Source organism: Arachis hypogaea, chromosome 1, assembly GCF_003086295.3.
Source record: "Arachis hypogaea cultivar Tifrunner chromosome 1, arahy.Tifrunner.gnm2.J5K5, whole genome shotgun sequence".
Classification (NCBI taxonomy): Eukaryota; Viridiplantae; Streptophyta; class Magnoliopsida; order Fabales; family Fabaceae; genus Arachis; species Arachis hypogaea.
In genome coordinates, this window is record NC_092036.1 from 94834824 (window position 1) to 94851179 (window position 16356).

The 16356-nt window shown below is 33.3% G+C and overlaps 3 protein-coding genes, 1 long non-coding RNA gene and 1 other non-coding gene across 7 annotated transcripts; 1 reads left to right on the top strand and 4 right to left on the bottom strand.

Moving 5' to 3' along the window:
- Window positions 1–1214: 1214 nt before the first annotated feature.
- LOC112697051 (nucleosome assembly protein 1;3) lies at window positions 1215–4553 on the bottom strand. Of its 3 annotated transcripts, XM_025750041.2 has the most exons (12): window positions 4270–4528; window positions 4109–4152; window positions 3864–3959; window positions 3623–3715; window positions 3139–3217; window positions 2999–3060; window positions 2626–2810; window positions 2326–2503; window positions 2105–2148; window positions 1810–2008; window positions 1671–1682; window positions 1215–1561 (listed from the first exon to the last, which is right to left on the bottom strand). In XM_025750041.2, exons 1-12 carry the CDS (start codon window positions 4313–4315, stop codon window positions 1493–1495), a joined length of 1107 nt encoding a protein of 368 aa, XP_025605826.1. In that variant the 5' UTR covers window positions 4316–4528; the 3' UTR covers window positions 1215–1492. The 3 variants fall into 3 exon arrangements, with proteins under 3 accessions (XP_025605826.1, XP_072055711.1, XP_025605832.1); XM_072199610.1 differs by lacking the exon at window positions 1671–1682 and having other exon boundaries at window positions 1801–2008; window positions 4270–4553; XM_025750047.2 differs by lacking the exon at window positions 1671–1682.
- LOC112714776 (small nucleolar RNA snoR2/U65) lies at window positions 3291–3443 on the bottom strand. The gene has a single exon (XR_003159351.1). It is a non-coding gene; the product is annotated as a small nucleolar RNA snoR2/U65 (small nucleolar RNA).
- Window positions 4554–6226: 1673 nt separating the features above from the next.
- Window positions 6227–11115, top strand: LOC112697043 (DNA repair protein recA homolog 3, mitochondrial). Its single transcript, XM_025750032.3, has 8 exons — window positions 6227–6649; window positions 6835–6889; window positions 7416–7636; window positions 7943–8030; window positions 8688–8860; window positions 9438–9584; window positions 9922–10056; window positions 10255–11115. The coding sequence occupies exons 1-8, from the start codon at window positions 6593–6595 to the stop codon at window positions 10642–10644; spliced, it is 1266 nt and encodes a 421-aa protein (XP_025605817.1). The 5' UTR covers window positions 6227–6592; the 3' UTR covers window positions 10645–11115.
- Window positions 11116–12104: 989 nt separating this feature from the next.
- Window positions 12105–15028, bottom strand: LOC112776694 (putative transcription factor bHLH041). Its single transcript, XM_072233873.1, has 4 exons — window positions 14871–15028; window positions 14188–14718; window positions 13293–13706; window positions 12105–12453 (listed from the first exon to the last, which is right to left on the bottom strand). The coding sequence occupies exons 1-4, from the start codon at window positions 14919–14921 to the stop codon at window positions 12388–12390; spliced, it is 1062 nt and encodes a 353-aa protein (XP_072089974.1). The 5' UTR covers window positions 14922–15028; the 3' UTR covers window positions 12105–12387.
- A 75-nt stretch (window positions 15029–15103) lies between these two features.
- On the bottom strand, window positions 15104–15836 carry LOC140183973 (uncharacterized). The gene is made up of 3 exons (XR_011880571.1): window positions 15622–15836; window positions 15430–15537; window positions 15104–15231 (listed from the first exon to the last, which is right to left on the bottom strand). It is a non-coding gene; the product is annotated as an uncharacterized lncRNA (long non-coding RNA).
- Between the last annotated feature and the right edge of the window lie 520 nt (window positions 15837–16356).

Genomic DNA, 16356 nt, shown 5'->3' on the forward strand with positions numbered 1-16356 from the left:
AGTGGTATCTTCATCCTCGGCAACCCTGTGCCAAACAGCAACAATGCGGTAATTTACCGAAACACGCAAAATTGGGGAATTTCCTCCAAAAACAACTGCAGTCCTATAACGAAGAAAAATGGGGATATTTGTAAATCAAGTGAAGGGTGATAGTACAACGGGTACCTTCTTTCCATTGATGGAGCCGGCGGAGCCATCAGCTGCCGAATACTGAGTGGGGGTGGGAGAAGAAGTTAGCTCAGCCTGGAGGTTTTCAGTCGTTGTCGGTGGTGGAGATAAGAAGAGACGATGCGATTGGGACAGAAAGGAAGAAGAGGAAGAGGGTGCGACTGCGACGGATGGAAAAGGGGAGGGGAAGGGGAGGAAGAGAACCTGAGCTGGAGGAGGAACTTAGCGACAGTAATAGTTGTTAGCCAAATGCTGATTGTCCAACTAATTCTGACCATTAAGTTAAATGTATTCATTTTAAAAATTATAAAAGTACGCCTCTAACTTATACAAAATTGCGAAAAAAAACCCACCAAAAAATTGCATTTTTATTCTTACCTCCTTCGACTTCGACTGACCGGTGCGCCAAACAAGTAAATGGCACTTCGGTGCGCTATGTATAACCGCGTACCGAATCCGTGCCTGTCTTCTCTTCATTGCCAATTCCTTCGTGACTTCATACATCTTACATGAACTTGCTACATTACTTGATTCTTTCAATATTTACCTGTACGTATTTAAATCTTCTAAATTTTAAACTTCATTTTAAAAAATAAAATATAATCTCTCATCATTTATTTTATAAATGAAACAAAAACTAAATATAAAAAAATTATTCAATAGTAAAAAATCACCCTTTATCTTTTAAAATAAAATTTAAAAATTTAAAAAATCCAAATTCTAAGTATACATCTTTTCAAGTGATATACGAACATCATGATGGGTGGTCAAATGTTACTTTAGTATTTCCGAACATCATGATGATGATGCTATGCCATTATTAAATGTTCCATTTCCATTATATACGATACGATATACGAACTCCAATAACTTTTTGTCACCGCTCACCCCTTCGAAAAGACAGCTACACTACAACAAATTCTCTTAATATGGTTGGTGGGGTAGAAGTTGTGTTTTGTCTTAGCAATTGGGGTATTCAAAAATCAATTGACAAACTGAACAAAACCGCGAACATCCTTGAATGGCTTACAATCAACAGCAACAAGTAAACCACAAACTCCCACTATATATTTGAAGTATACGAGACACAAATACAAAGTCCAGCAATAACAATCATAGCATCCTAACACTATATAACAACATTCTCTCCAAAACATGTAGGGAAAATAGGAGAATGGGGACCAACAATTCAAACTACCAAGACCTTAAAAGAGAAAAATGAATTAAGCATCATAAAACAAAACCGCATGAACCCCACTATTTCAACAGACATTCTCCAACAAGAAAGCTTTCAGCTACTGCATAAATCATAATAGATAAACTTCTACTGCTGCTTGCACTCTGGAGGTCGCTCACCCTGTTGACCTTCACCAGCCGGTGCTCTTCCACCCTTCTGAAAATTTCCAGCCAAAGTTGAAACGAGTTAGAAAGAAGAAACTTATGGGCCTCAGCATCAAGCCCTATTTCATTTATAATTTAGATTACAAAATTGACTATCTTACCTTATGTGATGGCTGAAATGACATTCCAAACAAAATCATCGCCACAGTGGAGGTGATGGCAAGAAATAAAATACTTTAGTACAAAACTAACTAAATAAATAGAAGTGTTTCAGCATTTCAAACAATTAACATGAAGTACCTTCTTTTTGGTCTTGGTTTCTTCATCCTCATCCTCATCATCCTCATCCTCATCTTCCTCATCATCATCATCCTCTTCATCATCCTCCTCAATGTCGTCTTCATCATCATCTTCCAGGTCTCCAAACTCCTCGCCTTGAATGGCCTCACCAGTAAACCATGACACGGCATGAGGTATAATCTTATCCCTTATTGTTGACCTGAACAAGTGTGATATGAGAGAATTCATCAATCCTGGATTCAGAAAACAATATTGAAAAATATCAGAGGGAATGGAAGGAAACAATTAAGCTCACCCAATGTCATAGTCTTGTTCCATCTGATTCTGAAGTTCCTCGGCCTGTTAAAGAGAACATTAATTAGCTCTGGCAAATAATCTGGTCATATCTACCAGCTTAACAGCAGGTTTTCAAATTTACAGATTTTTACTTCTGCTTGTGTTCCTCTTAAAGATTTAAACTAAAGACTTCCATAACAAATTACTGTAAAATAAAATAAAATAAAATAAAAGATTTACCATATCTTCATCAATATCTTCATCATCTTCAGGAACTTGTGGTGGATTGAAGAAATTGAAGAAACTTTCACAGTTTTCAGTCTTTGTAATAGGTTTTGCGTTCTTTGAACCCTTCTTGGGCTTTTTCTTAAGAATCTTCTGCGTCAAGCATTTCCCTGGGTGCCATTGAATTTCAGTCCTACAGGAAAAAGTAACCACCAAATTTATTTAAGAAAAAGCCAACCCGTTGTGACACAATAAAGTTGTGGATAGCTAATAGTGCAATTGCAATAAAGTGGAAAAGGGAAAAAAATAGCTAACCCAATTGCTTTTTCCAATATTGGCTCATCCTCATCAATCATGTGATATGTTTTTGTCAAAACAGTGTTTGTGAAATAAGGATTAGTATCGAAATAAAACTCGAGCTTGAATCCTTTTGGGTTGTCTATCCTGCTCCACTTGATATCTTTGAGAAACTTGAGAGCACCTTCATCACGCTCTGAAATCTATTTCACAAAGACTTAAAATTAGACTTGGTTCCAAGACATAAAAATAAACATTTAAAAGAAAAAAGGAGTTGCTATTGAACAGAACCAACTAACCTCTTCAACTAACACTGAGACTTGGTTGCAAGACATAAAATAAACATTTAAAAGAAAAAAAAATGAGTTACTATTGAATAGAACCAACTAACCTCTTCAGCTAACACTTCATTGTTTTTCATTGCATTGAGCCAAAAAGCAGGTACTCCTTTTTCTACAAAACCAAATCAAAATGATCAGTGAATGAATTGAAATGCTATTTAAAGAAAAGGTGTGATCTTGTAATTAGTACCTTCATCCTCTTCAGCATCTGCAGTTTTCTCCTCTGCTATTCCTTCAACTTCAGTAACACCATTAACTATCTCAAAGCGCTGCATCCATTAAGAAATGGTTGAGGGATACATATTTTTTTCCCTTTTTCCGGTAAAAGGATTACATAAAATAGAATGTAATCACATAAAACGGCTCCGCAGATCACAGTGTAATAAGATCCGCAGGTTCCTATCAAGATGTGAAACAAATGAACATTCTTGCTCTTGGTCCAATCATAGCATCATTGGTCATAGCTTGTAGCAACCAGCAACGTGGCATTGGACCCGGAGATAAAGATATACTGAACATCCATCATTGCAATAAAATTCAAAACCATGATGTTTGAATTCTAATATTGCAGATGAAAGAATTAAGTTTCACAAAGTATACAAAACAGACACAGTATGCAAAACCATATGCAACTTCACTCTCTACAGTCTACAACAACAGATTACTTAGGGTACCTTTGTATACAATGGCTGATACATTTTTTGGTACTTGGCCTCAAGAGCTGCCCTCTCCTCAAAAAATTTTGCCTCTAGCTCATCATGTTGACCCTGCAAAAAGTCCAAGTAACACAAGTACTCAACAATACTAATAATAACACCAAGTTAAACAATGAACACATATGAAGAAGAAATCTGAAAATCCCATGTAAGCTAGTAATACAGCAGTGAAAAACCTTCAGGAAGCAATGGCGTTTACCTGGATCTCTCTGAGGACCTCAACCCTCTTCCGCACACTAGGTGTCAGAGATTCTAGAACATCGGAGTGCTGCCCCGCGAGACTCTGTATCTTGTTCTGCACACACACAAAATGAGCAAAAGATTAAATTACTAAAAATCACATGATTCCACCAAAAGTTGGTAACCTAATTAAGGAAGCTAAATCCAAATGTTAAGACTCAAGTCCAAAGCAAGTCCAATTAGCATGCAGTTATATAGATATACCTTGAGAGCGTTAACAAGGTCGGCTCTGTTCTCTTGGATGAGAGCTTGAGCACGAAATGAAAGCAGAAGCGAGTCAGAAAAACAAAGACAGAAGAAAAATCAATAGAATCGGAGAATTGAAACGAAAATAAGAAACGACGAGTGAAGATAAGGTTGTGTACCAGTAGTGAGATCCGAAACGTTGAAGGCATCTTTGTCGTTGCTCATTGTGACGAAGAAGAAGAAGAAGAAGAAGTGAATAAGAAAAGAAGAAGGAGGAGGTAAAACCAAAAACCCTAGAGTAGAAGGGGAACGGAGAAAAAAGGGGGATGGGTTTCAGGGTCGCTAAATAACGTGGCCACCCTCGAATGAATCCTCTTCCTCTCAATTTTCTAAACCCTCTTACGCCTCCTCTATTTATTGCCTACTAGGGCTTCCTTCTTTTTTTCTTCTCTTAATTTTATTTATTAGTTTAAATTAATTATTATTGTTATTTGTAAAATTCATAAAAGTGTATTAGGTTTCCGTGGACATTCCTTTCTTGACAAGCTTTTATGGGGGCCCAACCAGCTTAGCCTGCTTCACAAAGCCTCTTCGTGTATGGCCCAGTCCCAGGAAAAAAATATTACCTAACCAGTATTTATTATTCAGACAAAAAAAGTATTTATTATTTAATTAATTTAAAACAATTAACTAACTTAGATTAATCGAGTGGTCAGTTCACTCGTCTGCTTAAGCAAGTGTCTATGATTCAAATCTCACCTTATATATACAGCAATTTATTAACTAACAATAAACTCTTAAATAGAACTCAAATCTACGATGAATCAGTCACTAACCTATTAAGTTAAAGAATACCATGAGCAGCTAAATTAACCATACATTAAAAATTTAGAACACATACAATTGAATTTAGGAATCATGAACGTGTATGTAATTAGTGTAGTAGTAGTATCTACTATTATTATTAAATAATTAACATGTTTTATTAAAAATGTAAACTATTAAAATTGTGACGTCTGTGGTAACTTCACTATTAAATTACCTATACTGACTATAGTCACTAATTCATTTTATATTCGACATTTAGGCGCTAAATAGGATTAAGTGGTTAACTCATTTAGATCATTCATTTGGAGTTTAATATCTAGCAACACTAAATGGTGTTTAACTCATTTAGACATGGTTTAAAATAAGATAAAAAATAAAAATTTATCAATAATTATTTTCATACGAAGTTGATAGTTAAAAATTATTAAATAATTTAATAAATTTGACTAAATTATCATCTAACAACTCTTGACTATTAACTTCACATAAAGATAACTATATATAAATATTCACTTTAAAATAAATAAAATTTTCATTCAAAAAAAAATTAAAATATTTAAAGTCAAAAACAAATTAAGAGTTTTATTTTTAATTTCTAGCTAATTATCTTCCACATTCTTTATTCTCTTAGCAAACAAGAAGAATTGAACCCTCTACAAAACTTCTAAATATAAAAAATAGATTCATAAGTCATAACAACCACCTACAAACAAATTATTAGTTTATTACACAAATTCTACCAATGCACCTCAACTATTATTTTGAATCGATCATCTTAACCTTATTCTATGAGGATATATGTCCATCAATAAAGAAAAACAACTATTGCACCCTCTACTATTCTATTTAATATGTAAAGAAGGCAAAAAATGAGTAAATTTTTAAAGTGGTTCCTAAAATTACTGTCATAAATTAAAATTATACCTAAAATTTTAATTGCACTAATTATATCTTTAAAATTGATAAAATTATATAGAGAATAATTTTTTTTAATTTTTGTTATCAATTAAATAAGTAAAATATAATCTATAATTCTTTAATATTTTTTTGTTTTCTTAGTTTTATTTATAAAATTAATAATAAAGAATCACATTTTATCTTTGAATGGAGAAAAAAAAATTGTGGATCCATAGACAATTAGACATGGCCATTCAAATTATAACAAATAGTTTTTTTTTTTGTGGGTAGATTGAACAACCCCGATCCTAAGTATTGTCATTAGCCCATTCGAAACGGGAAATGGATTGGGCCCGGCCCAATGACAATTGTTGTGAGAATAAAAAAAAGGAAAAAAAGATGCAGCTAGCTACAAATACAATGCTCCCCCTCAAGAGTTGAACCCTGCAGTGGTTTACACTTTACAGTACTTGACTGTTGACTGAGCTCTACCACTGCTGTGACTTGTGAGGTGGTGTAGGAATTGAAAAGGGAGGGAAATCAAAACGTCCATTCCGTTAAAAACCCTAAAATTCATTAAATTCCATTTTTGAAAAATATTGAACAACATAAACCCTGCTATTGCAAAATGGTGTGAATCAGAATCACTAAGCTAGCTCGTTCATTTCGTGCACTGATTCAACTATCCAAAGTTACTTTCTTTTGCTATTTGGGCATAAAGGGGTGCTAGCCAACTTCCAAGTCTGAACCCTCGCTCAGAGACAGATAGCTTCTTCCATGGCGAGGATGCTTCGCAACGCTTCCATCATCAAGCGCACTCTGTTCCTCCCTCAGGTTCCCATACTTTGTTATGCTTTTTCCACTGTGATCGGTTATTTAAATTTTCAATTTTTTTTCTTGTTCAAGATATGTCATAGTTCCTTTTTGCATTCTCCAGCTGATTTGAACTGCGCTTTATAATTTTTTTTCCTCATGTTCGTTATGTTGCATAATCTGTGATGGCTTGGTTTTGTTTGCAGGGGTTTAAACTAGGAGTATTGGGCACTTCTCAGGCTCTAAGCTTTTCGTCTAAAGGTTCAAACTTTTGAAACTCCATTGCTTTCTTCTATCCCCTTTATCTGCAGCAGCACACGACTTTGACAAATAATGATTTGGCAGAATTAGTTCATATTCTGTGCATGAAGGACTTATGATCATATGCTTTTGAAAGTTCTAGTCATAAATGTCTTTTATGGGAAGTGTTAAAAACAAGTCTCAAATTTTGTTGTTCCTGTTGTAACTTATGTTAAAAGGAGACTATATCGTGAAAAGGGGTTTGTCTTAGTTGGTGCAGTTGAACTTGGGGGATTTTGGGTTGCTTTTGGTGAGTCCTCAAAGTGATATTTTATAAACTGGAATAAGCATGTTGCAGGGTTACATATTTCCATGGTTATGGGTTCTTTTTAATATGGACATCTGAGCTGATTTTTTTTATGTGTTGAACCTAACCAAAACCAAAATGTGCTAGTAGCCGTTGCTTTCTTCTTCCTGCAACATTTACCTGCCATCTTTTTTTACTGATTTTGAAGTTGATGAAATGTTCCATTTCACTCATATGAAGGTAGAAGGCGCTCTAAATCTGATGGAAGTAGTGACTCTGGTGAAGAGAGCATGTCTAAGAAAGAGTTGGCCCTTCAGCAAGCTCTAGATCAGATCACTTCTTCATTTGGAAAGGGATCTATCATGTGGCTTGGCCGCTCTGTCTCACCAAGACATGTACCTGTAGTCTCAAGTGGTTCTTTTGCTCTTGATATAGCACTGGGAATTGGTGGACTTCCAAAGGTATCTTTAAATCCTTGTATAACAAAGTTTCTTGCTAATTTATTCTGCGTTAGCAAACATTGAACCCTTTTTATAAATTAATCTAGCTGGTCGTTGGTGAAAAGATTTTCTGCTTTGCTCTGACTTCTGATTTTCCTTCCACGTTTAATTTGCTGTGTTAATTTGGCAACTGCATGACAATTATGCTTCCACAATTTCATCTGATATGATAAGAGATAAATAAAGAAGAATTCTGTCTCTTAGTTCATGGTTCATTGTTTCACTGGTTGATAGTTGTAAGCTGATTGTTATATATAACTGTTGTAGGGACGTGTTGTGGAAATATATGGTCCAGAGGCTTCGGGGAAAACAACTCTTGCTTTACATGTGATTTCAGAGGCACAGAAGCAAGGAGGTTATCTATAGATGCTAATTTTTGCCCCTGATGATAATGTCTATATTGTTTTTGGTTGTAATGTGACCATAACCCCTATAGTTGTCAACTTGTCAATATGTTATTGTCAATCACAAGAGGCATTTGCTTTAATCTCCCTCCCTTTGATTTTTCTGTATACATTGTGATAATACAGTGGATGTATTCTTCTCTGTTGTAACACTGAACGAATACCTATCCCAGTGTCAGTGTCTTGTAACTCAATTATGATTTGGAAGTGGCAAATCACTAGTTAAATATCTCTACTTCCTCATTAATCACTGTTTCTGTACTGCAGCAACAATTTGTAGTTGCTAGTACCTAGCTAGTTTCCAGTTGTGAACAGGTTGTGTTCTGTTTTCCACTTCTCTTATCCTTTTGGCAGAGAGAGAAGTAAGAGGTATAATGTGTATAATTTAAAATCTGTACTACAAGTATCTTGGTGGGCTATATCAACATTTCAGGCTCAATTTATGCTATTTTGATCATAAAAATGAAGTTACCACAATAAATAACATCATAATACCGAAGATAAGTAAGAAGGGCTGTCTGTTTACTACTATGATGTATTTGTAAGGAATATATGTTAAGGATTTTGTAGTTAGTTTATGCTTGCATTCATATCTTCATTTCATGCAGGCTACTGTGTATTTGTTGATGCTGAGCATGCTCTTGATAAGGCACTTGCAGAATCCATTGGTGTGAATACTGAGAACTTGTTGCTTTCACAACCAGATTGTGGTGAACAAGCACTTAGTCTTGTGGATACCTTAATCCGTAGTGGTTCAGTTGACGTAATTGTTGTTGACAGTGTAAGTATGCAGCTCCCTTTTGATTTAATTAATACTTTCCTTGGTTCCCATTGTAACTTGTCTAGGATTATATCAGTAGTAGTGGCTGCACTTAAGTCCTTATCTATTATAGGATTTGCCAAATCAGTATAAGAACTAGAAATTTTTCACCAATAGAATGTGATTTTAGCCAGTATTATCATTTAGTTTGCTTAGTTATGGTAATAACTCAAAATAGCCTTCTTATAAAAAGATTCATCAGCACTAGAAATTTTTTGATCGATTCTGTTTTTATTCATGTTCAAAGATATATTCTGCTACTTGTATTATATAGCATTTCTGCGCTGGTTATAAGTGAGGAAAGATTTGTGATGGAGAAAATTGGAAACTGTTCACCAATGGATTCTCTTTTGAGCTCATACCTAGGGCCAAATTTTAGATTTTGAAATTTGTACTTATAAATCTTTCACTGAGTTACTCGTCTGACTTGACAGTGTGAAAGAATGAGTGAATTTAATGTTCCTCTGATGTCTTTCTTTTTACTTCCTCCATTTTATTTGGCTATATGTCTACTAAATTTCTGTCTTTACATTCACAGGTGGCTGCTCTTGTTCCTAAAGGGGAGCTTGATGGTGAAATGGGGGATGCACACATGGCAATGCAGGCTAGGTTGATGAGCCAGGCCCTTCGGAAATTAAGCCACTCCTTGTCAGTTTCTCAATGTATATTGATTTTTATAAACCAGGTATGAGTTAAAAACCAGTAATTGCACTGTCATCAGTCTTGTGTGAATATTTTTAATTTTAACCTTAGCAACTTAGCCAATACAGAAAACTTGTTTTGGGGGGTTACTCTGCTATCTACTAATTTGATCTTGGTCTGTAACTGTTTTTTTTAAATGATGTTGAGGGATGTTCTGCCATATACTATCATATTTTATTGGCGATTCTATGAAAAACAAAAAGGAAAAAAATGTATTTTTTTTTAGTGTGTTTTCTGTGGGGTAAACGTGTACCTTTCTTCAAGTTACTGAGGGGATTTATATCTTCCATTAATGGGAATTGCTTTGTATGTGTCTCTAGGTAAGGTCAAAGCTTTCTACTTTTGGTGGATTCGGTGGGCCCCAGGAAGTTACTTGTGGTGGCAATGCATTGAAATTCTATGCATCTGTGCGGCTAAATATTAGAAGAATAGGATTTGTGAAGAAAGGGGAAGAGGTAATCAACCATTGATTATTCTGCTGTGATTCTTCCTACTTTCAAACATTGCAGTTTGAACTTTCAAATAATGCTTACGTGATAAATATGTGAACACAGTTTTGCTGGAATCAGCACTGTTCTGAGGGACTTGAGATTGATTTGGATTATTACATCTTCTGCTATGAATGTTTGTCTTTTTGGCTTTTTTTTTTACAGATTTTGGGAAGCCAGGTACTTGTCAAGGTTGTAAAGAACAAGCTTGCCCCTCCATTTAAAACTGCTGAGTTTGAGCTTCAATTTGGCAAGGGTATAAATAGAGAATGTGAGATCATAGACTTGAGTGTAAAACACAAAATCATCCTAAAGGCCGGTGCTATGTATTACTTCAATGATAAGAATTTCCGTGGTAGGGATGCTTTTAAGAGTTTCCTGGCCGAGAATCATAGTGCATTTGAAGAACTTCAAATGAAACTCAGGGAGAAGCTTCTTGATGATACTGAGGTGGAAAAGGTACAAGATTCAGATGTGACTAGTGATGTCAAAGAAGAAATTACAACAACACTCGAGTCTACCGATGAAGAATCCTCAGCTGCTGTCGAAGCTTGATCTTATGAATTATGGCGCACTCGAGCAACCATGTCGACCAATGTGATTTATGTATGATGTAGCTTGATGAATCGGAAGCAAAAAAGGGTCAACTCAAATCAACAAGGCTCATAAAAATGGTGTATATGCCTAAAATCCTTGTTGGTTGGTTTGGGATCACATCATTCTTACTTGGGGTCAAACATTGTAAGTTTTGCACATTTCCCTTGTAAATTGAACCTTTTTGGGGTAGTTGTCATACTATATAGGCTGAGTCATATGGCACATGTAAGTAACAAAGGGAAAGGAATGACCAGTTAGGAAGCAATGGGAATGGCTTCATTTCTCAATAGTTGAGTCATCACTAATCACTTGTAAGGATTTTACCATGCAATTTGTATAATGGTAGGTGTGTATTTCATCAGCATGTTCAAGCTAAAATGTGATATTCAGAATTTTCATAAAGCAGCACCAAAATTGTTAAGGTTGCAATTAGAATGTGGTAATCAATCACTTTATGTGTCATTTTCATTGGTAATCACTAATCAATCAATTTAGTCTCCGGTGTTCAGAGGGAGAGAGCCTCAGCCTCTGCTTAGTATAACTAAAGCCAAAATCGTTCTTTTTGTTTGGTCAAACTTTGAAGTTGTAACTATCAATAAGACAAAAAAACGCCTCCAATGGTTTAATGCCTTTTAAGACTCTAACCTTTTCTATGCTCTAAGACCATAGAGTTGTCATCTTCTCTCTACTAAAGTCTGCACAAAAACAGTGAATTTTACTAGTTTTGGCTCTAGGAATAGTTTTGTTTGATTTGAGTTTTGTAGCTTACTACCTCAATAAAAGTCCAATCTAAAGCTTTATTATTGATGTACCAAAGAAATTAAAGAAAGGGATAACATACAAGAATTTATTGAAGGTAGTCAAAGTCGTTGTTTGACTGTCTCTAACTCTCCGGTCCCTGCGGATTTTCTAAAAAGAGAATTCATGAATCAACAACGAAGCAAGGAAACTACATTATCAATTTATCTTTCTGGTTTAATTTATGGGGAATGATCCTTTGTTACGCTTAATCTTTCTAGTTTCAAATGTGAGGGTAGCAAAGCATTTTATGAATATGATTTCTTGCATGAAGATGCTTTAATGTAATAATAGTTGAAAATTATTAGATGATTTAATATAATATATATTAATATTTTAAATATTATTTCATATAAAAATATTTTCATGCGAATAGTTATCTGAAACTAAGAAAGTAAAATGAATTATAAGAATTTTGATTATTATAACATGTATATGTAAAAAAGAGCAAGTATAATCTTATTGTTCATTTGAAGTTACTTTATGACCCAAGATCTGATTATATTATTTTTCATTTTTATCAAGGTAAATTTTGAATTATTAAATAATTTTTATTCATGTAATTTCTTATAAAATTAAGTGTATATACGATAATAATAATAATAATAATATTTTCTGAATTGTACCGAAATGTCAGAAATAATTATTAAAGCATCACAATTTATAATTCAATAACGGTACAAAAATTTCTACAACTATACAAAATTAATACAGAAAAGCCCCCTCCCCCCCCCCCCACAAAAAAAAATTATTGTGTATAATTTGATACTTTTCTACAAAAATTCTAATTAACTTATAAATACTAAAATTAATATTTAAATACTTAAAAATTAGAAAATAATTAACTCAGTGATTCTTATTCTTCACCACCATATTACAAAATAATTAACTGTCAATTACGTATTAAGGTAAGTTAGACACAACTCTTCTCACTGCTTCCACGAAGCCAGACTCGTCCCATTCACTTCCCTGCAACCATAAAAAGTTACATGCATTCACAATTTTGCTTAAAGGTTTTCACAGAGAATTAAGTTCATTAATGTACATAATTAAAGTTAGAAAAAAAATAAATTATATTATTCTAGTTTGATGGCTGGCGGCAAAAAATATACAAAAATACTATTCGAACAACCAAAATTAATTACTAAAATTAGTAACCAAATTATTTGTGCATAAATTTATATGTGATTTAATTTATTTTCAATATATATTTGTATTCTAACATATATTTTATACTGACTGACTTTGTGCGACTGATTTTGATATATATTTAGTATAATTGAAAAAAATATTATTATGAAAAATATTCAAATGCTACCAATTACTTGAGTCTATTAATGCAACAATATATTTTTAGTCTACATTTTAAATAGGGTTTAGGGTTTAGGGTTTAGTATTCTTCAATTATTATTTTGAACTTACTACCTCAAATAACAAACTATAGCATACTAACTAAAGCACCTTCATAATTAGTTACTGCACTTTCTGAGCTCCTTCCTTTCAACTTAATATGTGAATAATATAGTAGCTGCTACTTTTCTGAAACCTAATTGTTAGATGCTACTATGATTTTCATTTTTCAACATGTGAGATAATGCAGACTTAGATTCATCAGTCCTGGACATATTAATAATGTAGCTGACCTAGCTAAAATCACGATATTAATTACTGTCTAAACAAAATAATTTTACACATATATTTAATTATATATTATTATAATATTAATTTTAGATTTTTTTGTCATAAAATCATAAAATTAATAATTTTAGAAATTTCCATAACAGTGATGAAGTGATTTTGGTACATACCTGAAGAATCCTTATTCTGAAGATGATTTGGGTGATGGTTGTGCCTTGTGTATTAGTAGTAGTATTTGCGGCCATGGAAACGAAGCTGAGGTTCTGAAGGCTTTTCAAGAATTCCAATATGCGAATCATAATATCCGATTGATGATGATGAGACGAGCTTTCTCCTCTGACAGCGACTTCCAGATCCACCATTCTCTCTTCCGATGAACTCGACCCCGCTACATGCGACACCGCAACGTTCAATCTCTCATTTGATGATGATGGTGATGAGGAGATATGAACATTTCCATAGCTTGATGATGATGAACCAAGTAGTGTTTTTAACTGCTGGTTTCTTATGTTAAGCTTTTCAATTTCAGCAATTAAAGACTTCAATGCCTCCTTTGCCGCTATAAGAACCGAAGATTTGTGTTTCTAAACGCGGAAGAAAGTTCAAGTGACTTAATTAGCCAAATTATATTTTGAATTAGGAAAAAATTCACGTACAATACAATTGTTTTTACGTATGTGAAAAATGTAAAATTTTTAATTGAGAATTATTAGATAATTTAATATATTTAAGGTGAAAATTTAAGTGCAGTTTGATAATAGAAAATCATTAGATAAAAATTTAGTTAAATCAGTTAAATCATCTAACGATTCTCAGTTATCAATTTCACGTAAAATTGATTGCACCTGAGTTTCCACCTATATTTAATTAAAATTGCAAATCTAAAAACAAGGGAAATGCTAGATAAACAATGACTATCTTAAACCACCAATCAAATAAAAATATACTACACCTTAATTTAATGCTATTAATTTAAATTTATTCTTTTAACTCTATTAATTCACATTTTTCACACATTGTTCAAAAATGTTGTTGGTTACCTATATTTTTCCAAAAAGAAGATACCTTAGTTCCTGGAGGAAGTAATGCCCTAAGTTCCCGGAAACACTTGTTTTCGTTCTCGCGTCTTCTTCTCTCTAATATGATGTGATGAAGATGCTTATTATTATTAGCATTCTGGGTACCAATTATGAGGGGATGAGGCGGTTGATGTTGACGTTGAAAATGAAAGCGGTCTCTAATTCTCATTAAATGTAGGGTTCTAGAGAATTCTATAGATCTCTTCATTAAACTAAACCTTCTGCTGCTACTTGTTACTAAATTGTAAGTAGTTGAAGGGTATGCCCTGAAAGCACTGTTATTATATGGTGGTGGTTGAGAAGTAGTGGTGGCGGGTGAAGAAGAAGAAGAAATAACATGAAGGATTGCTCTTATGATTGCTTCTTGCTCACCCTCTGGTGCGGGTAACAATACTCCCCCTAAGGATGAGAATTCATCGCTAGGGCAAGAACATGAAGACGATGAAGCTGGATGATGAATCTGCTCTCTTGAAAAATCTTCTGGGAATAAACTCTTCACTGCTGCTTTCATGTCAATCTGCACATATAAGGAGTGAAATTCGAACTCGAAACCTCTAAATAAGGATGAGAGACTATACTATTTGAACTATAGCTCTTTGACTACAAATACAATAATTTTAATTATTAATTAATCGAGAATCTAATTCTAATCACAGAATTAATTATTACTTGAGGGATAGTGGAGAAACCAAGCTCAATTTCCCCTTTGCTGCACCCCATGAAGATAGCTGTCTGTGAATATACACAATAACACAACTCATTATTAGTTAATTCATCAGATAAATATCAATCACAACTATAAGTTTATGCTTTATTTTAATTTACCTCAATCCTTGCTTCCTGTGTAAAAGGAATTAATTAATTAGCGGATAAGTAGGAAAATTATTATCAAATTAAATTAACTGCTTGTCGTCTATACCTTACCAGATAGAATTGTGTTTGGATAACGGCGGATGCAAGTCTTAGAAGATCCAATTGTTGAAGCTCTAAGTAGGCCATGTGCCTCCTGAAAGCCGCACCAGGAACCCACCTGAAAAATATTACAAGAAAAAACTCAATCTTAATTTAAATATGGTAAAAAAACTCACATGCAGTTATCTTCTTTATGTAAAATTGATAGTCAAAAACTGTTAAATAATAATCTAACAGCTTTTGACTATCATCTTTAGATAAAGATAATTGCATGTGAGTATTCGTCTTTATTAATTAGCTAGCTAGGCTTACATACTCGTCATTGGCGGCATCAAAGGTTAAACGCTGATATAGATTAAAAAGCGTTTCTTCAGCTACGGTGCTACTTACATTATTGTAAATCCCATCCAAGAACAATAAATTACTACACCTCCAAATAAAAAAAAAAGGAAAGTGAGAAACAAATTAACATATACAAGTAGTGATACGTATGTATGTATAAATATACTTAGATGATGAGTGGCAGTGCCAGAGGCATATGTATGTGCAACCAAAAGTGTGCATGAGAGAGCGGAGAAAGTCGCTCCTGGTGGCTTCAGGGAGGTTGAATACGCCATCCATGGTGGAAAATTAAATTAATGTTTCTTCTACTTCATCTATCATCATGTTTGGTGGTGAAATTTGAGTTTGTTTCTGCTAATAATATTAGAGTTAGTCGTTGTTGTTGTTCCACTGCTACTATATGTCATCTTATAGATAGAGAATTATTGCGGTTTATGGGATGAAAGTAACCAATTTCATTCATTCTATATATATATACAAACGTGGGAGAGACTTGGAATAAAGTCATCTATTAAGATTTTTATAAATCTAGAACTTATTTATTTATTAAGTGCATTTTGACTTTTTGAGAATTTAATTGTTTTTTTGGTATATATATATAAAGTTTGGTGTACAAACAAAAACTTTTATTTTTAAAATATTTTATTATTATGTATATTTATTTAAAATTATAATTTTTAAAATTTAAATACAAAATCTCTTTATTATAACTAGTGTTTTAATTGGTATTATATAATGTGTGTCTGTTAATTCATTTTTTTATTAATTAAATGCATATAATAATGCTAATAATAAATTAAAAAATGTACTTTTTATGAATTATATATGATAAATGATATTTTAAAAAAGAAAATTTACACCGAATCTCTCCAATATCCTATTATTATATGTAGTAAAAATG